The sequence below is a fragment of the Nelusetta ayraudi genome, unplaced genomic scaffold (genome assembly GCF_046127955.1).
Source record: "Nelusetta ayraudi isolate G7.1 ecotype Tasmania unplaced genomic scaffold, CSIRO-AGI_Nayr_v1 ptg000090l, whole genome shotgun sequence".
Lineage (NCBI taxonomy): Eukaryota > Metazoa > Chordata > Actinopteri > Tetraodontiformes > Monacanthidae > Nelusetta > Nelusetta ayraudi.
Window position 1 is genome coordinate 2,492,017 of NW_027466140.1, and position 23,759 is coordinate 2,515,775.

At 47.1% G+C, this 23,759-nt stretch overlaps 1 protein-coding gene across 4 annotated transcripts in view; it reads left to right on the forward strand.

Moving 5' to 3' along the window:
* Positions 1–23,759, forward strand: part of mid2 (midline 2) — a 124,957-nt gene that overhangs the window by 57,327 nt on the left and 43,871 nt on the right. For all 4 annotated transcript variants that reach the window (XM_076046366.1, XM_076046365.1, XM_076046364.1 and 1 more), the window contains one exon: positions 5,786–6,714. In XM_076046366.1, the coding sequence (XP_075902481.1) occupies positions 5,842–6,714 (873 nt within the window). In that variant the 5' untranslated portion in view covers positions 5,786–5,841. The remainder of the gene's footprint in view (positions 1–5,785; positions 6,715–23,759) is intronic.

The following is a 23,759-nucleotide window of genomic DNA, read 5'->3' on the forward strand; positions in this document are numbered from 1 at the left end:
GGCCGCAGACAGGGGAAACGATTCAATGCGCTCCATCCAAACAACATATTGATTTTTGTTCTGAGCTTTTGAAGCAAAAAAATAATTAAATAAATAAACTCCCAAACATGAATCTAACTTTGTCATTTGCCCTAAAGCTATTCAGTGCACTTCAATAAAGAGTTGATTAATTGCTTGTAGCTTTTTGTCAGAATTTCATGTAAGGCACTCAAAGTATTTCTGTCTATTTTCCGTTAAACACAAAAAACTTTCCCACGTGGGCTGTTCGGTCCTCATGCGATGTGAATGTTTATTGTTTTTTTCCCCCCAGTTTACAAGCTTAAACCAGGTTTAAAAACAAAACAAAAAAAGCTGCGCAGCATCTGAGCCTTGTATTCGGCGGCAGCTGCGAAAGGAAGATCTCTGAACCCCCCGCTGCTCTTGTTTACTGCCACCTTGCTCTCTGCAGCCTTTAAACCCCCGTCTATGTGATTTTCTGCTCCTCTCCAGTCTCTGTGATAAGCCAATGATTGGCAGCCTCCACTGAGCGGGGATGAAGTGTGGCAGATACGCCACAAAAAGTGGTGATCTGCCGCAGATGTGAGGATTGAGTCACTTGCCGGTGATGGAGGCTAACAGTTTGAGTTGGAGTTTCAGTTCTTTTACATCTGGGAATCCGCATACGAGTGCGCGCACCTGGTTCTTCACTGTGCAATGAACCTTTAACTGACACCTGATTTCTTCCCTTGAGTAAATTTTTGAAACGTTCCCACCATGTGGACTGACAACATGTATACATATACTCTCGACTACAACCGGGATTGTGTTTTGACACATCACGGCACTGCAGTCAGTACAAGGACAGACAGCTCATCGTCAGCGTTACTGCGAAAAAAAAAGCATGAATTTCCTTCCTTGTCGCTGGTGCACTGGGAGTGAGGCCATGCTGTCAGAGGCCGGAGGTCAAGGCGGCGGCGGCGGTGATTTGTTTTGACCGCTCTTCCTTCATCATCCAGCGCCTGTTAAAGTCCCATTTTTGGTACTGCAGCTGCGCGGCTACAGCTCTCCGGGGACCAGCGAGGGGTTTTTATTTTTTTTTTCCTCATCTTTTACTAGCGGATTGTTTATTTGAGGATAATCATCTTTTGTTCCCCTGACTGATGACATGCGTCAGCGACGTAAATTCATACAAACGCGCCCTCCCTGCACCCAGGGGTGTGTTGCCGCGCTCTTAAGTAAACAGCCTCATTTATTCTCCTGATGTAAACGGAATTAACACCAGACAGAAAGCGTGACATCAGTGCGTGCTATGCCGGGGGAATTTGTCAAGGTCATGTCTCATGAAGTGGGTATGGAATTCATCATTGCAGCCATTTGTTGGATGAGAGGAGGGGATAAAAAAACAAAAAACATCTCTATGCGCTGGCACTAGATAAAGAAGAAACGTCCTAACCTGTGCAGTCGCTGGGTGCAAGCTGCTCCCTGCGTTGGAATATGCTTCAGGTTTTCAGGCTAGAGGCATGACTACACTATAAAATGTGATCCTATAGACACTTTTAGACGGGAGCTTCAAAAAAACAAAGGCTTTGACTTTCCATAGCAAAGCAAATCCTTTCGGCTGTTCTCTTCAGGGGCTCACCACACTGAATCGATTTGCATGTTTAGTTTGGCACAACCTCAACAACCTTCGCGTTTAACCGGGCCTGTGGACCAGCACGAGGAGGGCACTCGAGGAAGAGTCCTTGGACATCATATATTAGGGAATATTTGCAGAAAACAAGGCGTTCAAAAGGTGCGGCTGCATCAGAGAGACACAAACAAATACAAAAGTTTTTTAATTTGATTTTAACAAGAAAGATAAACAAAACTATTACCTGAATACGTGAAAAGATTTTATATTTTGATGAAACGCCCATTATTTGACCTTGACCAAACAAAGCACATGTGAAGGGACATTTGGTTGCGGGTCAGTTAGTTAGTTAGTTTTTATTTTTGCATAGTTTAAACAGTATACAAAGAAACAAGATAACAAATTTTCAGTAGTGCAGGCAGAGGCAAAAAACCCAAAAGCCTTATTTGAAGCCTCCACCACAAATTTACAATTTTTACTGTAATAAACGAAAATGCACTTGGAGACTAAAGTGATATTTAATGCAATACATCACATCTTGGGTTTCCGAAATATTTTTACCACGGTAAATGGGCATCATAGAAGCAGACTGAACCGCCACCACTGAGCCTGAGCGCAAACCAACAAGGCGACAATGGAGACGTCACGCATGTAAACAGCCGTGTGTGACCGTGTGCCTTCGCTGATCCCAGTCGTGCGGCGAGATTGTCAACACTTGACGGCGGAGCTCTAATAAACTCGTCAGCGTCAGAAGTGCAAACACAGCCGAGCGCTCCGCCGCCGCCGCTCGCCGTCCTCCGGCTCACGCACCGCCACTCGACCGACAGCGTGAAGTGGACCAGGATGTCGGCGTGCTGCTCGCAGGATCTGCCAATTTTGGACGTCTGGAGGGAAAGTCTGCACTTTGAAAAGATTACCCTCGTGGTTCAAAGGGCGCCGCCGTCACAACGAAGAAGCTCTTAGCTGCAACGCAAGTGTTGTCAGTTGTTGTCGGATGCAAAAACAAGGCTGATATCAAACTTACAGGCCCTCGGTGAGCAGGAGATCCTGAGAGCCTGACTGCCATTAAGCTGCCTGGCTAAAATGCATTTCCTGCTAACTAGTGTCACACTCCAGTTTTCCCCCGCTGGGACGCTTCACGCTTCATCCAGAATGGCGGGTGAAGAGCGACGGGCCAGTGAGGAAGTGTTTGTCATTGCACGTCTGTCTGCGGTGAAACACGCAGCCACAGATTCACTTCATCGCCGTGGCCTCCCGTCAAGGTTGCCGGCTGCTGTAACTAAAACCCCCTCCTCCCCCAGAGTGACGCAGCTAGAGTGCAACAAGCCCACTGACGAAGGGCTAAGGCTTAGTGTTAATTATAACGCCGTGCCTCATTTAGCGCAGCCATATTAACGTCAGCGCAGACGGGACTTTCAGGGCAGCCGAGTCAGATGGAAAAGTCAACGTTGAGATTGAATATCGGGATGAATTCAGCACCGGGACCACCACCAAGAGTGTATTTACTGAGATAGTTTCAGCATTGAGGGTTCAAAATGCTCGATGTTCCAACAGATTCTCAACCTGCGGATGTACCAAGGAAAACCGTGGTTTTTCTATGTTCCATTTATCAAAAAACGATGAAAGAAGAGCTTGAGACACTTCCACTCTTTATTTTGTACTTTCACCTGGGAGGAAAGTTTAAACCATGGCACACTGACACGGTGATCCTGACTCAGTGTGTATCCTGACTGCCTGCCTTCTGTCCTGTTACAGACCTCACCACTCAAACTGAGGCCACGCAGTGCAACTCCCAAAGCAGGTGTTTTTTACATTTGCGCCATCATCTTTCCACTGCTATTGAATAATATTCCTAAGATAAGGTGAAATAGAGATAATGGGCCTTTGTTTACCACTTAAAAGACAGAGATTTATGTGCACATGACCACATTTGTCCCCTCTCTGTGTGCCTTCCCCAGTCCGTGTGCTCTGGGTTGAAATAAATGAGACGGATTGGTGCACCAGAGCATCGTTCTTTCTGCTGCAGCTGCTTATCTGTTACACAGCCAGACTGTCTGATAATAACAATCTCGCGGAGCATCCGATAATAAATAGGAGCCAAGGTGAGTATTGGAGGGCGGTATGCACGTGGCACACTCACGCGCACACTGCACGAGTTTCCTGGTGATCTCTATCATTTATGAGGATGTATATTCAAATGACAGCAGAGGCACAAGCACCATCTCACTCACTCACGTCGTGACCGTTGTCTTTATCGCCGTCAGATCTCCGAGCCCTTATTTATTTATTTCATCGCGTAATGAGTTTCACTCCAACGCCGGCCCATGTATGTTACGACTCTGGGCTGGGCGCCGTCACGAAGCTCTTGGCCGCCTCTCAAGTTGTGTTTGCTTTGAACCCAGCTCAGCGGGAACGAGGCGACCGTCGTCTTTGACGCAAATGCGTTTGAGCCCTGTTTGCGCGTTCGTTGTCAGGTTGCGTCGTCTCGGGTGGTTACACAACGGCCGGCGCAGCTCGCTTTGGCTGAGCTGAGTCGACGTAGTGTCACAGCACGACAACAGCGACGACGGCGACAACTAAATATGCCTTCATTTAATCGACATTGAATAGATTGGAGTGCAGGAAGAGAGAGAATCACTTCAGCGGCGCTTTGTGAATCTCCTCAACAATCTGGGGTCAGACTTGGTGGAGTGAGTCTTATATACTCCGTTAGTAGAGCAACATCCACTCAATTAATTAGTGGTTTTCCAACATTGCACGGCAGCTTGATCGCTCAGATATCGGCTCTGTCCATGTTGCCCAGCTCCATTAGAGAGGTCTTGCAGTCATGCTTAAAATCACATTTGAGCAACCACGAGTTCCCTTTTGGGCTGCATGCCGCAAATGGAGAAATAAACCACGAGAGAGATCAGCATAGAATGATGCATTAGCAGCAATTTCATGAGAATTTCATTGAATTTCCAATTTAAAATCAAGGACCAAAAAATACTTTTTTCAGAGTTGTTATGAAATATGGAAACCAGCTGATTCAGGAAAAACTCTCGGATCACACATTTCCAAGACCTGATACTGCAAAACATTGAGAAGTGTATCAGTAGCATTATTGTCTTCCTTGTTATTTGAACATCAACAGTGGCCAGTGGCTTCACTGTCGGTCACCCAAAAGACTTTAAACTCTGGCCCCCAAGGTTGAGCGTTATTAGTCACAATGAGCAAAACCCAGTCATCTGTAAATGCTGCCGGACGTGCGGGGGAGGGGCTCCGGCGCTCTGCCAGGAGCAGCCAGAATGAAACTGTCGCCGCCGTCCACACCGAGTCGTCCAGGTTAATGCTGTACTTTCACGGTGGCTGCCTTGTTTCTTTTCAAAGACACAGAGCCGGCAGGCTGCCCAGCGCTCTGGAAGGGTTATTGGTGATTTCTCATGTCAGTGGTTTTAAGGCCAGAGAGGAGGAGGTCGGAAGGAGGAGGAGTAGAAGGGACAGTTTAGTATCTATAGCTGCAAGGTTCTGAGATGTAGAAGGTCTGGAGGATGAGAGAAAGACCTGAAATTAATTTGCCTGCAAAATACAGAGCCGGTGATTCGTGGCCTTCAAAGAAAATGTGTTTGACTCACGTCTTTAAAGTTAAAAATGACATTGGGGCTTTTTTTTATTGCTTGGCTCAAGCCAACTTAACAATGAAAGCCATTCAAAAAAAGTCAAAGTCACGGGTGGCCGAGGACGAGAGAAAAGAGTGAAACTATCAGACGGAAATGCAGAGGAGATGCTTTACACGTTCCCTCACTCTGTCCTCTGCTGTCCCTCTTCGCTTCACTCCATTGAATTTTTTTTCACTTCTCTCTGACCAGTCAGACGATGTCTTTTCCCTTCTCCGGTGCTTTTTCCCCCTCTCTACTTCGACGCTTGCGCAGTCGTACGTACGTGGAGGGCGACAGGACAAAGTCCAGGCTGGCGAGCCGGAAACCGCCGCAACCGAGCATTTATTTTGATATATCTGCCGCCCGTCTGACTCCAGACTTATCGAGTTAAAATTAGACGCGGCCGGGCAAAATAATGATTATTTGAAGAGGTTCAAATATTCATGAAAATGTCCCACATACGGAGCCGGCTGATTAGAACCCTGTTTATTTTTGAACTCAAATTACTCACACAGCCCTCTCCTCTCTTCTCCTCCAGGTTCTCGGCCAGCTTCCGTGGGATTTGATGCCATCTTTAGATCGGTTCCACTGAAGATGGAAACACTGGAGTCTGAGCTGACCTGCCCGATCTGCCTGGAGTTGTTTGAAGACCCCCTGCTCTTGCCCTGCGCCCACAGCCTCTGCTTCAACTGCGCCCACCGCATCCTGGTGTCCCACTGCTCCACCAGCAAGCCCCTCGAGTCCATCTCGGCCTTTCAGTGCCCCACGTGTCGTTACGTCATCACGCTGAATCACCGCGGCCTGGAGGGCCTGAAGCGCAATGTGACGCTGCAGAACATCATTGATCGCTTTCAGAAGGCCTCCCTTAGTGGCCCCAACTCCCCCACCGAGAGCCGCCGCCTGCAGCAGCAGCGGCCCTACACCGCCACCATTAGCGGGACAATAGCCGGAACCATCGGCGGCGGCGGCAGCGGCGGCGGCGGCGGCAGTGTAGGTGGTGGCGGCAGCAGCGGCGGCGGCGGCTCCAGCGGCAGCGTGAGCGCCCGCGGCAGCCCGGCCACCTCCGGCCACTCGCACTCGCACGCCAACCACGTCAACCACGTCGGCACCAACGCCAACCACAGCCCGGCCATCGTGGCCAAGATGGAGGCGCGCATCAGCTGCCAGTTCTGCGAGCAGGACCCGCCGCGCGAGGCCGTCAAGACGTGCGTGACGTGCGAGGTGTCCTACTGCGACCGCTGCCTCCGCGCCACGCACCCCAACAAGAAGCCCTTCACCAGCCACCGCCTGGTGGAGCCCGTGCCCGACACCCACATACGGGGCCTCACCTGCCTGGAGCACGAGAGCGAGAAGGTCAACATGTACTGCCTGGTGGATGACCAGCTCATCTGCGCCCTGTGCAAGCTGGTGGGGCGCCACCGCGAGCACCAGGTGTCCTCGCTGACCGAGCGCTTCGACAAGCTCAAGGTTAGTGTCCGCCGCCCTCGTACTCCTACCACCCTCCACCCCCGACTGAACAGAGCCTTGTAGTAAAGTTGCATTAACTGTTGTTCCGGAGCGAGGTAAGTGGATGTCCAGTTGAAATGAAAAGCGACGTCCTTGAAAGAAGCAGCGTCCTCGCTACCTACTCACTGTTTACCAATGTATTTTCTCCTCCCTCTTTGGGTTGCTATATCTTGGTGTTTGAGGAGCTTGTCTTTCTGTTATTATCGGGGCTTGATAACGTGGTTATCAGATTATGATCAGATTATCAGATCATAATGAAGTTTTTGTGGTTTTCTTTGTTATTTCGTTTTTGGGGGTGGTTACTTTATTAAAATTGCGCTGTGTTGTTTTAACAGCATCTGAAATAGTCAGGCAAATATAAGCTTCATAGCTTCAACCAACTCTTTTCGATCAAGCATCACGTGGTTCTATCTGTATGACTGTACATGTGCACATATGATCGAATGAACGAAACAAAACTAAAGTAAAGTCATTTAAACGTGACAGCCTGAAAGATTGATTTTCCTGGAATTTTGTTTTGTTTTGTTTTGTTTCGCGGCGAAAATCTTTAATCCCCCCGCCGCAGCGGCAAGGGACGCTTGTTCCGCTTTCTGTCGACTGTGAACTTTCAGTAATGCCACGGTTGCATCACGCCGAGTCGCAGCGGCTTTTTTTTTTCTTTCTTTCTTTTTTTTTGTTTAGGCAGAAGGGCAGAAATTTGGATCGCAAACACATGCACAAACACAGGCAGAGAGACAGAGAGACAGAGAGAGACAGAGAGAGAAAGACAATTGGGAGCGTGCACTGGCCGGGCAGAGCGCATTAGGAAGGCCGTCATTATAAGTCGATGAGCTGGCATTCCCCTGTGGTCACTGAGCTTTCAGTGGCTCGGCGTAAAGTCCGGGACTTGCTGAGTCAGGATGAAAAACAACACAGAGGGGCACTTTGACCATAAGAGCCCATATACGGGGCCTGTATGGACGTCCCCTCCGTCCCCCCGTGACGGAGAAAAACATTTTAATTAAACAGTTTCGTAGAGCAGCCCATGAAATTTATAGCATATTTAAGTTGAATTGTGAAGTGGCTGCCTCTTAAAGGTAGGAAATTGGCTTCCATTATACGTTACAGGGTTTTTTTCCTCCAACAACATCTTATGGAACGCCGCCAAACGATGATAAATACTTCAATTAGGGAGTTTTTTGTGGAGTTAACTCGGGTCTTTGGGAGGACACCAGAGGGGAAAAAGAGAAAAAAAAAAAGGAAATGCTACTTAGTGGCCAGCTAGTGGCCAGCTTTATTTAACTGCTTAATCGGGGGAATGATTCTTTTTTTTTTCACCCTCCCTTCGCACTAATTAGAGGCTTGCGATAAAAATGTTGCAGAAGAAATTTGTTGTGAAAAATGTGTTGCCTGTTTTGAACATTTAAACATTTCTTACCTGTTGTACTTATTGAAGGACAAACCACAGAGCAAACAGAGGGAGCGGAACTATGCTATGGCTAATGGAATAACTATTATAAGTAGCCGCTAACTACTCATTTATGGTCAACCTGTTATGAGTGTTTAATGTATTTAATTGATTAAAACTGAACCCTTTGCTAAGCTCCTCCCTTAAACAGTCACTGTCCAATCCTACGTTAGCAACTGTTGCTCTGGTTCTAGAAGTTAGCTTAGCTAGCTAGCTAGACTTTCCTCCCAGCATGGCGCTAGCACTAAAACAGTGGCTGTATTTTATTTTATAAGAGCAAAAGTGAAGGAGATAGACCAAGCCCACGCAGGTGCATTTTGCTCTGTAGACGATCCAGCTCCTACTCAGCTCTGTAGCTTAAACATGGTCAACAGTCAGTGTTTTGCTGTTTTTGCCTTGATTTAATGCAGAATGTTCTTTTTATGTCCTTTTTTGGAAAAAGAAGGCCTATCAAATGTGATACTGGCCCACCAAAACCAACAAAAGCATCCTGGGACACGGTTTCACGGGGACAGCACCCAATATGTGTTTTTGTGTGCAGGGTTTTTTCCCTTCTTTGTTTTAAAAAATGCTTTGCTTTTCAACACTGGCAGCGAAGCCAAAAGCAAAACACTGTAAGTCGTAATTAGTGGTGGTAAAACATTGAAACCCCGCATTCCCAGACAAGTTGTTTGGATGTACGACACTCTGCCACCGCGTGTCCACCTCGGCTCAACACGGCGCCACCAGGAAACACTCACACATTTATCATATTGTGACACTCAAACTCATGCTTATGCTGTGTAGTGTGAAAATGGTTTGGATGAATTACTTAAAGTTCATAGTTTCTGGCCTAAGCAGGTTAAAGTGTTCATGTCCAGTGTTGTTTTTTTAAAGGGTCATTGACGCTTAAACAACACTATATATATATACATATATATATATATATATATATGTGTATATATATATATATATATATATATATATATATATATATATATATATATATATATATATATATACATATATATATATATATGTATATATATATATATATATATATATATATATATGTATATATATATATATATACATATATATATATATATATATATACATGTATATATATATATATATATATATATATATATATACATGTATATATATATATATATATATATATACATGTATGTATATATATATATGTATATATATATATATATATATATATACATATATATATATACATGTATGTATACATACATATTGAAAACAACTTTGTGTTTGTGATTTCTGTTGCCTTAAGCGTCATCAAATCCGAGATACACCAGCGCCAACGCTTGCAAAGAGACACAGTGGAGGCTCCGTTAGACACAGGCAGCGAGACGCTAAACGCTCCAGTGACACACTGACACCTTTGTGAGTGTGCATCTGCCATAGAGAGAAAAAAAAAAAACATGTTTGCTTTTGCTTCCTGTGTGTTCTGCAGACTCTGATGTGCCTTTGATGCCGTTTTGGAGTTAAACATTTGCGTCTCGAACTTTACGATGAAGCATTATTTCATCCCAGAAAGGTCTAGAGTATGGAGAGCAAGAGCGCAGATTTTTTTTTTTTACTTCATTATTTGATATTTTAATTTCAGTCACACGTCTCATATCCTTTATTGCAGATAAGGGCTTATTGGTCCCACTTAGCCTCACAGCAGCATGTCAGTGAAATTCCACCTGCTCAGCAGCTTTACGACTGCGCGGCTTACTCTTCCCACTCCCATAAATTCTTCACACCGTGAACCCAACGCTCGTCCCAGCCGCCACATACTGCACCGAAAAAGTGGGCCAGCTCGCTGTAAGTAGCCCGCTCCCGCTGCCCCTCACTGCCTCCCCACTTCATAGCTGGCTGCAGCTCTTTTGAACAGTCCCCAGCCAAATGGCTTTGAACTTTCCTGACTTTGAAATTCCCAGTCTATCCCAAATCTGGGCGGAGACCAGCAGCCGTCCGAGCTCCGGCTTCCCGCTCATCAGTGGCAGCGGCCGCCAATTTATAATCTTCTTTTCAGCCGAGGCGAGGCAGCGGAGTGGAAGTCCTATTAGCGCACAGCTCGTAATGAGAGCCGTGGCTTAGAAAGGTGTGTGCGCGCGCGCGTGTGGGATGTTGCGTTGCACTTTCTCGACACGTGCGCGTGGACGCGTTTTTCACTTTGGAACTATGGGTTCAAACTTGCAGACTCTAGAACTGCGCCGCCGTTTTCCAGCTGCTGGACCGGAAGCGTTTCAAAGGAAATCCAAGTGAACCTACGAGGTGTCAAAACGTTTTTAATCTTCTGCTCACCACCAGCACAGGCAAGTCACAAGAACACGTCAGTGATCACGTGTGTTTTCAGGGGATGTGTGTGGACGGAGAAGAGACGTCAGGTGGAATTAGTTCCGAGACGAGGCTAAATACAGCCATTCTCAGTCGGGTTTCCAGTCACATGTGTCTGACATTGATCGACTCCTCCGCCGTGTAATTATAAGCTCTCCTGTTGGACAGCATGTCAATACCTGCTAACCGTCTCCTCTCGGCCGGCTGCTTTGAACGCTGCCCAGCTCTGCTTCCTCCTCCCGCCGACCTCGGGCTAACCTTTTTTTTTTTTTACAATTTTCTCCCCTTGTCTGCTTTGTGCGCTCAGCCTGTCGCCACATCTTTCAAAAGATGTCGGCCAAATTAAGAGGAAAAGGTACGCTGCCCCTGTCTGATGAGGGTGAATATTCCGGGGGAGGAAAAATAGGCCAACAAGTGCCAGCCATGTGAAACCCTCTGCTGATGAGAGCCGAATCCTGAGGCGGCTGTTCCACTGCTCAAAGGAAAGACATTTTAGTTTTATAATTGGAAGATTTTGGTAGCGGTGCTCAGCTCCGACGGCCTTAAAGGACGGCAGATTGAAAGGTACGACATCCCAGGTAGTTGTTTATTGCAAAGAGCTTTTATTTTTCTTAAACAGGTCATATCTGAAATGCTCAGAGCGCACCACTGTCACGAGGGCCATGACGATGGCAAAAAAGTGAATTGTGGTTGACGCATTGAAAGCCTTCATGGACATTGGGTGAGATGAGGATGTTTCTCAAATGTTGGACCCAGAAACAGGGTTCTGGCTTCAGTCACGAGTTGACAAATGACAGCCCTGTGTGTGACATTTACATCTGTGTTGGCATATTTGAGGAAAAGAAATGCAACCGAAAGACCAAAAACTGAAGGGATCACAGAGGTCTTAAAAATGAGTCCATCCGTTCTCTACTTGTGCACAACTGGCAGTTAATTTGCTGGCTGGCGCTCTGCTAGGGATTGAAGTGTGTGTACTTTAGCGTCAAGTGCTAATGAGTTGACACGGAGGCAAAGTCTCCGGCGGAGCCGCTGACATTTGTGACACTTGTGGGGTGCGTTGGAGTGGTGGGGGGGTTGGAGTGGGTGGAGAAGATAAACTTCTGTATCCCCAAGACTCCGGTGACATCACCGCAAGTAACGGTAAGAACCTGCAGCAGCTGGATTTTCAGAGTGCTGTGTTAGTGTGTCTCCCAGGTCTTGACGGGTCTCACACACACAGACACACACACACAGCAGATGACATGCTGCTACATACATGGGGAGAAATGTTCCGAACGTTTCCGAGCGATTATTGGATTAATTCCTGTTTTTGGAAGAGCGGAGTGACACGGCGTCCCGCTCAGCCTCTCCTCTCTCCCCCCTTTTGTTGCTCTCTGACTCACCCCTCTCACCCCTCCCAGCCCCTCTCTTCATTTCCTCCGGTCCCCACGGCTCTTTTTGCCCTCACCCCTCTCCACTCTCCTCCGCCTCCTCCCCTCCCAGCCGCTCCCGCTACCCGCCAGATTAGCCCCTGGAGGCGCCGTCTCACTCCATTCGGCTTCCACTTGTGCTGCCGACGCCGGCTCCACTCCTGCTGCATTACACCCGTTTCATTTGCTAAATCCCGCGGCGGGAGTTGTGCATTTGTGCGAAAAAAGCGTGCACACACAGATGCACAGGCGCGCGTAAATTAATGTTTTTTTTTGTTTATTTTTTAAACTAACAAGAAGAAAAACCTCCAGTCCCACTGACTTATTTCGTCCAGGCAAACACAGAAAGTGGCTCACCTGATCTGTTTCACTGCCTCCACCAGCTGCTACCAGCTGCTTTCTTCTGATTAACAATAGAGGAAGAAGAACAGCTTTTGCAGACCACGTGCCTTTTGAAGTGTGAATAGTAATATCAGCTGCTGGCAAGAGTTCAACATTTCTTGGAACCACTTTTTGGGATGACTCACTCAGATGGAGGTTAATTTTTCCGCCTCCTCGTAATACAAACAAACACAGCGCTTGCGCAGAAAAGACTCCACATTTATCTCCCACAGTGCCTGGCAAGTCATGATCTGGTGTGTGTTCACACCGTGCGACTGTCTGAGGCTGAAATGATCAAGTTGCAAATCAGCATGTTTAAGTATCTTCGGTCAGTTGTGCTGGTTGGGATGCTGCTAGCATCGTCAAAGAGAAAAATCAAAGCCTTGATGTGACCCAGTGACATTCAGAAATATGTTCAAAACCAACGGAGGCAGACTCTGAGTTCTCTGGAGGAGGTGAAACTCTCCTTATTAATCTTCAGTGTGTCCTCCAACTGCTGCTGTTGGTCCATTCATCTGTCTTTCTGTCACAAAAACACTCTTAACATGTCCACATTGTCGCCTCTCTTCTGCCTTACACGTCCGGAGTGCAAAGTCCTGCGGGCTCGTCGACAGGTGTTGACTCCACTCCCACCATTTCCCACCCGCTTCCTGTCGCTCTGCCCCTCCTCCTCCCTCATTTCGCCTCGGGCCAGCCTGTTTTTTCCAAAAGTAATGTCACCCCCACCGCCCCCCCAGCCGCTCTTGCCCACAAACCCAGACTCACATCTGCAGGGTAGAAGAGGCAGACTCAGGACCCTCCTGTGTGTTTGTGCACCGGAGTTTTTTTATGATTGCCTTCAAATACTGCATTTACGGCTGTGTGACCGAGCGTCCCCCTGTGTGTGTGTGTCGGAGCAGATGCTTGTTGGCTCCCGTGAGTGTGTGCGACGCTGCCGGGGGAAATCATGGCTCTATCTGAAGAACAGTGTGAGATGGAGCACACTCAGTCACGCTGACGGAACCGTCAAGTCTCTGGGAGGTGGTCGGACTTTTAGTGACTTTCAGTGTGCGCACACACACACGCAGGGCGGCCGGCACCTGCGTGTGGCGGCAACATGTCACGCCAGGCTGCCGTGTGTTTTAGCAGGGAGGGGGGGAAAAAAAGACAAGAAGAAGAAGCTCAACAAATCACTCTCAGCTCCTACATCATGCATGCAGGCAGTTTATGCTGAGAGAAAATGGGAGACTGTTAATGGGTTTGGCGTCGGCGCTGATACAATAGGACACGGAGATGAGGACACAACAGGACGTTTTCCTGAGAGCCCGACGTGCAAACGCTCCCATTTGAGGGTTTTGCACCGAGCTGCACTTCCTCACTTTTCTGCCATTAAGCGCCGCCGGGGTTCGCCTGTGCGGCTGGTTGGTTGTTATTCTCGGGTCAGGTGGCGGAATGACAGTACACTTTTAATGGCGCGGGGACAGTGTGTACTCCTGTCTGCGAATGTGTGCGCTTGTGCATGTGTTTTGTTTTTTCTGCAGCTGAAAAAGTGGCCGCGTCCTTGGCAGTTTCAAGAATCAGTTCAGCAGAGAAAAAACAAGTTATTTTTTTTTTCCAGTGAATGTCAAAAATTGTTGCTCACAGAGGGGTAAAAAAAAAAGCCAAAGCTGACCGTCAAAATAAATCCCTCCAACTTCTGGATATGACCCTCTTTAACTGAAGCCCAGACTGGATTTTTTTAATCCCAAAGTCAAATGCCAACTGCGTGTTTGACTTCAGCACGAATGTGATCTTGGCATTTGGAGGCATGAGAACATCAGGTTGCAGTGCAAATGTGTAACAGTAGCTCCCAACAGATCAGACTGTTGCTTATTGGAACAAGTATGATCTCAGCAGCAGTGTACCTTCCCCCTCCTCCCCCCACAGTGAAGGTCAGACCCGAACAGCAGCGCAACCCCTCCCCTCCTCCCCCTGTGAGGATTTACGCGTTGGATCAGCCACATCCTCATCTTTTTTTGTGCCGACATTGTTTTTCAAATTTCGATAGCCGGCTTTTCCTATCAGGCGTGCGAATATCTGATGAATAAGCACCTCTAAATATTAATCCGCCGCCATCCGTGACACGCTTCGTTTTTATATGTGTTGGAGGGAGGCGGAGGCGGAGGTGGAGGAAAGTGATGACACGCGCAATCCGCGATCGAGCTCTTAATTTAGGGATGACAGTTTATGTTCTCTGGGGGGTTATTAAAAAAAAAAGAAAAAAAAAAACAACATTCAGGCTCAATAAAAGCCAGTGATATTAATCACACAAGGGGAATCTCTCAGCCAAAAGGATAAATTACATGTAACTGGGGCGTCAGGCGGGATATTTTGCCTGGCAGCTCTGGGAGAGTGAGCTGCTCTCGACAATGAAACATAACAGGAATATTTATGCGCAGTCTGGAGTGCCGCATCGGGCTTCTGAATTCACACACACACATAAACAGGCATGCGTACGTGCAGAAGCAGAGGTTTGTGCTCTGTGTGTTTGGGTCTGCGCTCTCCGAGGCCGCCGGCTCACCGACTGTCCGTCTTCTCCTTCCTCCCTACGTGCGCCGCTGGGGTGAGGATGAGTCAGCCGTCCTGTTGCGAGGCTGCCGGGCCCGGAAACAGCGTGTCGGTCGCCACCGGGGGGAGGGGAGACCGCTGAGTTTCAACTAATGACACCAGTGTGAGAGGAACGGCACGTCTTGGCTGGCCCCTGGAGACAGAGAGGACCTCTGATTCATCCTCAAACCCACCGACCCGGCAGCCCAGCTGTTGTTTTATAAGTTTTAATTGGCAGTCTGAACTGAAACTACTGAATCAATTCACTGAGAGTGATGCTTCATCTGTCTTTGGGTTGATAAACTTCCTTGTGACTTTGAAAGATGTTTCAAAAGCAGCGTTAAGCTGTACTTTCACGCAGCCAAATGTCAGGTCCATCCAGCTCTGTGTATTTGTGAATCAGCCTGTCAACCAGTGTTGTTTTAATGGGTTTAGTTAACCACAGTAAGTCACGGTAAACACTATCTGCCCATCAGCCAGCAAGGCAGCAACAGGTAAACATGCATATATATATTTTTTTTTTTTTTTTTTTTTTTGCACAAAGTGACTCGGTGCATGAAAAAACCCTCAAACTAGTTTTTGTTGCTGCTCAGCCGGAGGAAGTGCACTAGCCGAACCTCCCGGCAATTACTGTGATGGATTAAAGTCAAACCGGCCTTCGAAATCTGACAAGCGTGAAGCCTGAACGACACTGAACGACACCACCTGCTGCAGGGAACACAAAGAGCCTCATCATCGGCCGGCCGTCAGCTCTCTCACTCACTGGAAGTCGCTTCTTCTTCTTCAGCTCGACGCCGCAGCTCCTCGTTTATTTTAAAGGCACTTTGGTTTTGGCTGATTTGCCGGCTTTGCTTCTGCGGCTGCTTGAAATGTAAAAATGCATTTTTTTTATTTTTTTTATTTTTTTTTGGGGGGGGGGGGGTGGCAAGGAGCTGAGGAATTTAGTGTCGCAGGGCATTAAGAGCTGAGGAACTGGATGTCTGCCATAATGCTGCTTGAATACAGCTGCTTATGTCAGTGGCAAACGAGTCTTCGCTATCTGCTTCCAGCCGCGCTGAGTTCAGCACTGCACCCCCGATTCTGGTTTTGACTTTGAGTCGGTGATGCTCCATTTATTTCTTTTTATTTTGTGTTGGGTGTTTTTTTGTACATCCATAAGACTGCAGCATGTCTCCCCCTCCCCAAGAAGGCCATTCTGAAGCACAACCAGGGAAAAACATGTTCTCCGTACACAAAAGAGATGACAAGACGGGAGTATTGGGGAGAAAAAAAACGCGCATGAAATGACAGAAATGTTATTTTCCAGTAAATGGATGAACTGAGACTCACCCTCAGTTTGGTGTGTGAGGAGCGAGTCATGCGCTTGTTTGTCATTTCTCTCATTTCCCGAGTTGTCAGTGAGATGTTCTCACGTCCACATTTTTGAAGTTCTTCCTCAGGCACAGCAGCACAGCAAGGTGACTCCCAGTTGACTCTTGGTTGACTTTCAGCTTTCGCAGTTGAACAAAATGACTTGCTTAGGTTTAAATGTACCCCTCCAAAAAATTCATATATACACTATAACTGTGAACTACATTCTCTGATATAAACTTAACTCACTATAGTTTTTGAGGTAGAGGAGTGCCGACAGCTTCAAGGAGTCCGACTAAACACAGAAAGTCAGACCTGTCCGGATGGCAGTCAGAAGTTTCTTGGTTCTCGGTGGCTCCCACTGCACCGCTGTGCAACCGGGCTGCGAGAAACGACAAATAAAAACAGTCAGAATGTTGATGTTGAGCGTTTAGCAACGCCAGGCCGCCGTTTTAACTGTGCTGCATTTATGTATTTTTCCAGACGTCCGTCTTCCTCGCAGCCTCGCTGCATTTTGCATCATTATTGTCCCGGCGACTAACAGCCATCCAGAGTGCAAAGCCCAGTCCCAAGATTTAGATGTCGAGGCACGTCTGCCATGTTCGGGGCCCCGCCTGTGGAGAGTTTCAGTCACCCACGCCGCCCCCCAAGGTCCCGCCGCGCCTCCCTCCGCATTCTGTTGCCATGAATCGGCCGCTTGCACCGGGCATCGTTATCTAGCGCTGCGGCAGAGACTCTGCAGAGAGGACGCAACCCCTTTTGACCTCCAGCACCATTGTTCTCCAGTTTCTCAAGTTTATGCCTGCTTTGTCAGAGTGGCTCTGAAGAGATGCATCGCATAAAACCCATCACCGTCGCTCTAAATGATGTGTATTTAAAGCAGTGCCAATTTGCACCATTGTTGCAAGCTCTTTTTTTTCGCGAAGGCGAAATTACTCATCTACCGTCCTCATTGTTTTCCAGAAAACTACCAATTAAAGGTCAGTTTTAAAAAAAGAACCATAATGCAACATAATGGCATAATAATGGCTGCTTTGAAACAAAAAAGATAACGAGTTTGTGGGGGGGTTTGTGTTCCTCATTTAATGATTTCGGCCTCGCAGCTTCAGCGTTATCTCTGACAGATCAGCCTTCAGAGGTCAGCCAACAGCCGACCCCACAATGTTTATTTTTGAGCAGATGGACGTCCAGACTGCTTCAGCCTGCTCACTTCAAGTGACGTAGGATTCCAGAGCGCAGGTTAATGGCGCCGAGCTGAGCTCTGGCCTTTTAAAGCCGATGGGGTAGAAAAAAAAAAAAAAAAAAAATAGGTGCTCTTGCTGATGCATGCTTGATGGCATGGAGGGCTTCTTTTATGGCTTCTAAAAAAAGGGACACATCACCTATCGTCTGTGGCCGACACGCTGGTGACATCAACAACCCAGAAACAGAGCAGCGGTTGCTCTGAGAGAAAGTCGAGCTAAAATCATCCACACGATGCAGAGATGCAGGGTTTCGATCTGAGCTCATGTGTGATAGAAATCTGAGCTTTCATTTATATTTGTGTGTGATGAAAAACATCTTGAGTATATACTCATCAGGCACTATATTAGGTAAACTCTTTAATTGCTTGTTAACACAGATATCCGATCAGCCAATCACACGGCAGCAACTCAGATGACCTGCTGAAATGATCAGCATGGAATTGAGGGAATTGAGGGGGAATTTGAGGCATGGTTGTCACGGCCACTTTATTAGGTACCTGGTGCCAACAGTGTGAAACTTCTGTTTGTTAACATCAACATGGTTCAAGTCGGGTCAATCAGGGTTAACCAGATCTTCACTCGTCAATTGATAACCCATGGCTCTACATCCCATGTGTTAGGCTACCCTTGCTGTGTGACTTTAACGCTAATTAACGCTAATACACTTCTTTCAATGAGGAACCTCAATTAGGTTCTAATTGTGTTTCCCAGCTGTCAGCCTCCACGCTGCTGCTGCCGCCGTTGTTTACAAGCTCGCACAGGCTTCCTGTTTTTGTCACAGCAGCACATCACAGTCGCTCCCTCCCCCTTGAAACGACGCTGATTGGCTGGATCGTTCTCCCACAAACTAATAAGGTCAGGCCCTTTTGCCAGACGGATCTTTGAGAATTTTTTTCGTTTAACCTCCCGGGATCCTGCTGCCTTGCGAGGTTTTCTCTCCGTCGATTAAGTGTTTAAAAGAGAAGAAGCACAAACAACAGCATGTGCACTTCCTCTCTGTCTTTAATGGGCCTTTTCCAGACAGCTTTACACTCCTCTGGAATCTTGCAGCCAGCAGCGCTTGTAAAAGCCATCAAACTAATGAGATTACTTTTTTATTACTAAGTCCTTCGTTGTCCTTTACTCCGGCTGCAGTGAAATGATATCAGAGGGAAAATAAAAGTTGGCCTGTTTTATTCATTCATCTCTGCTGGTGCCTTTTCAGCCTTTATTACAATACGCTTGACAATAGGTTTTGCCAGAAGTTGGACAAAGTTCTGATATCCATTTAGATTAGATCACATCACTGGGCGGCCGCCAAAGCCGAGCCAAATCCTTTCCACTCACATTTGTCAGATAACGTTGGCTAAAATTACGCTGCACATATTTTTTTCTGTTTCTTTTTGTGGACATAGAATTGACATCAGCTTTTTCGAAATAATAGATCTCAAGTTTTAACTTTAGCCGTGTGTGTGTGTGTGTGTGTGTGTGTGTGTGTGTGTGTGTGTGTGTGTGTGTGTGTGTGTGTGTGTGTGTGTGTGTGTGTGTGTGTCACAGCCTGACAGGCCTGCAGCCACATCCCAGGAAGTCTTGTGTGTCGCTCAGGTTGCTCAGAGGAAGTTCAGCTCCGTGGGGAGTCATGCTGGGAGGAATGCACGTTCCAGATATTAGCGGCAGAATTCTGAAAACGAATTGCTGGAACGATTGGAATGCAGCCCGCCCCCCGCCCCCCTTTTTTGTGTCATGTCCAGAGTGTTTCCCTGCAAAACTGGAAGCACAGAATTAAAGCTCGGCATCGGAACTTTTTGAGGACGATGTGTTCATCAGCGCAGTAATGACCCACGTCTACTCCCTGTCTTCTTCTTTGGCTCCGCCAGTTAAATCTGTGTGTCCCCGCCTCTCTGCTCGTGCCCCTCCGTGGCGTGCGCCGCGTTTCTTTTTTTGGAGTGTCTTCCCGCAGGTTGTCAGGGAAACAGGTGTGCCATTAGAGGGAGTGCCGCCTGACCTCCACTATGAATACATGACAGTGACATGATTTACTGGGCTGCTGCCTGGACACAGCGGGTCCAATTAGGTGAGGCAGAGTGAAGACGAGATGAAGTGGGCAAGTCTGGCCCACCTCCGGCGATGCACGGCCATCTATTAGAGTGGACGGAGCAGGTCCGACGCTAATAGAGACTCTCTGTCTTGTCGCTGGCCGCTGTCGCCATGTATGATGAGTTGTGGGGGGGCGGGGGGGCATTTTAATGTGTACACTCGCCCGCCACTTTGTTAGAAACATCTCACTAGAGCCTGAACGTGAACATGTTACAGCTGTCTTCAAGGTTGGACTTGCTGTGCTAGCTTAGCGATGCTCTTCAGCAGACCTTCGCTGTAACCAGTGGTTACTTGACTTCCTGTTGCTTTATTTATGGTCTCCAACCAGTAAACCCATTGTTTTGTCTGACTTCACCAAGCAGCATTCTTCCTCCTATCTGGTGCCGGGGTTGAAGTTCAACGAGTCGTCTTCGACACGACCACATGGCCGTATGCGTTGAGCTGCATTCGTAGCTGTTTGTTAGCCTGCTTCTCCATCTGCTAGAGAGCTCAGCGAAAGCGCTGTGGGAAGGGAAGGAAACTCTTGGAAGGTTCCCGTCTGCGTCACGTTCGAGTGAACCAATCAGATCTGTTACTGCATGATGTCGGCCGTGTGTCATCGCCCTGTGGCGAGCCGCTGTGCACAGCAGTGTGCAGAGGAACTCCTGTCAAAGTAGGGCCAGCGTTGCCCATTGTTGAAAAGCCTTCAGGGCAGTTTTGCGCGTTTGTTTGTTTTTCGTTTAATGTGAAATTTCCAGTTCTGATGGCGCCGTTGTTTCTGCATCCACGCTAATCTCTTTAGCCACAGCCTTTGTTTGCAGTTTGCTGTAGCTTCATCTTCCTGGTCTTCTTCCAAGTGTTTTTTTTTTTCCAAAACAGCTTGGCTCACTGCTTCTCTTCCTGCCTTTTTTCGTAAAATAACCCGACTGGTTAAAGAATCAGCTTAGATATTAAGGCCAAAACATTGAAAAAAGCAAAACAAAGCACTGCTGTCTGTTGGAGGTCAGCAGATTGGAGGGGCTCGATTTCAGAGTTGGAACCTGATTAACCTGGTTAAGTAAATATCCTGTTTCATGTGGGTGAAACTGCGGTGAGCGTAAAGCTTGATGTCCTTTATTGCAGCTCCCCAGTTTTTATATCCCTGATACGTTCCGCTGCCAGCCTCAAACACTGACCTCAGGGGAACCGACTCCACAAGTTACAACGTCATCAAATCAGACAATTAAGTTGCCCCGAAAAAGAAAAATAAACTTTCTCCAAAGTGGAATGAAGCTCTATTTTTTTTTTGCAGCACACAGAGTAAAAAACCTGGGCAAGATCTGTGCTCGATAAGCAGGAATCTCAGGCAGGATTTCTTCTCAGAAGCGATAGCAGCTCAGAATACAATAACTTTACATCAGTGCGCCTGCTTTTTTCCATGAACGACGACTCACTTACAGTGCAGCGCCTATGCAGTGAGATGCCCCGCAGTGAGCCCCCGAGTCAAATTTTGACACACATCCTGACGTTCCCTCCTCTGCGCGCGTTTCGCCGCCTTCGCACTCCTGCCGGTAGCTCGGCTCTCGCGCGCAGACGCTGGTGGAAAACGAGGCGTTGGCCATTTGAACCCTCCTGCCTCCACAGGAAAGCAGCAGCTAAGCGCTCTGCCGCTAACCTTATCGCACTCCAGCAGAACCAGCCCACAGTTCTGTGATTCTGCGGCTCAGCCGAGAGACCCTCGAGATTTAATGCCACGAGCCGAGGCTTTTAGCGGGGAAAAGTCAATCAGTGGAGATTGCCGCTGCTGCTGCTGCAGGTTTTTTTTTTTTTTTCTAAGATGCTAATGGTGTCAAAGCAGTGCAGAGGAGGGCAATGTTTGTATTAAAGAGGAGATAAAACATCGACATCTTCACTCAGCCCGTTGTTTCACTCGAATGCTTCCTGATCTGCTCTGTGTCTCGGTGGCCTGATAAACGAGGATGAAGGGAAACCAACGAGTGGAACTGGAAGCAGTTCCAGCCGACAGGAGTCGTAATGTCGCAGTTATTCAGCGTCCAGGGCCGGGAGGAGGGAAGTGAACGCGAAGGGAAAGAAATGAGTCGGGAGGAGTAGCAGCAGTCAGAGATCAGAGGTGACAGGGAGGAGAAGCGGCTGCTTGTTCGGTCATCCTGGAACAAAGGTTCAAAGGTCAACCTGCAACACAGAGACGTCAACCCAGCTGGCTACGGACCTGGGATCAACTCAGTCTCAGCCTTTTTAGTTGCACATCAATTTGTGAAAATTTACTAAATTCATTCTTAAGCACTTCCTTTGTGTATAAAGCAGGAAATCCCAATCGAGCAAAATAGTCTTTTTATTTTAAAAATAAAAGATTTTAGCATTACCTTTTTTCTGAATCAGATTCAAAGAAGATAAGATTAATTGAGCCATAACCAGGGTGCAAAACGAATGGAAAAAAAAAATCAAAAATGTCATCCTTTCCCTTATAAGAATAAGCTTTCACTCTCATTCCTTTATCATTTAGCTAATAAATACAACACCTTCCTGGTTTTGGAATTAAATATACAACCACTTGTCACTGTGTTTGTCGCTCTTCCATTGTTATTAAGTTTGCAGCTTTTTTTTACTCTTCCGCACTTACTTACACTTCTGCTAATTAAATATTTCAGCCCCTCTTTAGCTCGTGTTTATTTTTCCCCTTTTTCAATTTTGAAAAAGTTTCTTGTTTTTTTTTTTTCCATTGATTTTGCACCCACTGCGGAGAAAAACAAGCGATTTGGATGAAGGCTTCAGCATCCTTGGACTTGGACTGGAATTTTAAAAATAGATTTTTTTTTTTTTTTTTTTTTTTTTTTCCGGGGTGGTCACTGTGCGTGTGGACTGTTGTGCGGTGACATGACTGCTGGACACTGAGATCATTATTTGTTGAAAAGATGGCGGCGCTTCGCTAAACATTCTTCATTGTGGCAATGATTCAGAGAGGCAGAGCAGTAGCCTCTGGGTTCCCATCAGTCACAGTGACTCACACCCAACACGCTGCTCCCTATGTTATTGCATTTGGGAAAATAAGGCAAAATGAATAACCGTGTCATATGAAGATACCGAGCAGCTGGCAGCTGGATAATTGCGTTACAGCTGGTGAAATGCGGCCGCCTGTCTCTGTCTATCTCTTTGCTTTTAGGGGCTTTTTCTTACTGCTCGCCGCTTCTCTCAGTGGCTCTTCTGGGTTTTCCGAAGCAAAGAAGTTTTCAGATTTTTTTTTTTTTTTTTTTTTTTTTTTTTGCTGATCAATTTGTGGATGAAAAATCCATTTGCAACAGAAGCCAATTAGGAGAGGAGAGGATACTTAATCCAGTCACGCTGCCTCTCAGGGCTGGTGGGAGGCAAACACAGACGACAGGTATTTAGTTACAAGTCAGGGAGATTCTGCTTTAAGTGCTGGCCTGGCTTCTTACTGTCAAATGTACAATCTGTTCCAAATCCAATTACTAACATTCTGAACTCCTGAAAACTTTTTCAGAGGAAGTTGTTTTCACGCCGGCAACAGAACAATCATCAGGATCCTGCGGGTGAGGTGTTTTGGGGCGAAAGCGGAACCGTTTCCTGTTGTTTATAGCAATTTGCCTGACAAATAACAAGCCATGCTTTTTGGAGATAATGAAGAAGTAGCTCAACCATTTCCATTGCAAATGGTGCCAAATACTTTGTATATAATACTTGTGCAGCGAGTCGGGAAGAATGAACGATATTCACCGAGGGGAAGAACCACGGCCAGTGGAAGGCAAATGTGTCAGCGCTCCAGCATTTGAAAACAACAACAGCAGCAGCTACAGGCATCAATATTTCACTTCTCATGTCCATGGCGACATTAACACCACATTTAATTTTTTTTTACATTTCAAACTTGCACAACAGCGTCACATCAAGACAGAAATGTACCTGTTGTGGACAGTAGGACGATGTCTTCCGCCTAAACATCCACTGCAGCCTCCTCACCAGGAGCCTCATTCATGTTGCCTGCAGCAGGTTTCCAGACAGACTGACTGCTGCATCCTCCTGAATCAGCATCATCATCAGCCGCCATCAGCTTGAGTTGTCAATGGCCAAGTTTCCATGTTTAGCAAACTGTTCCCTCCCCCGCCTTCATTTCTCAGAGGGGTCTGGAGTCGAGGTCAGCTGCAGGGCACCAGTGAGTCTCTGAGGCTGCAGGAAACTGCTGCAAAGCGCCGGAGCAGA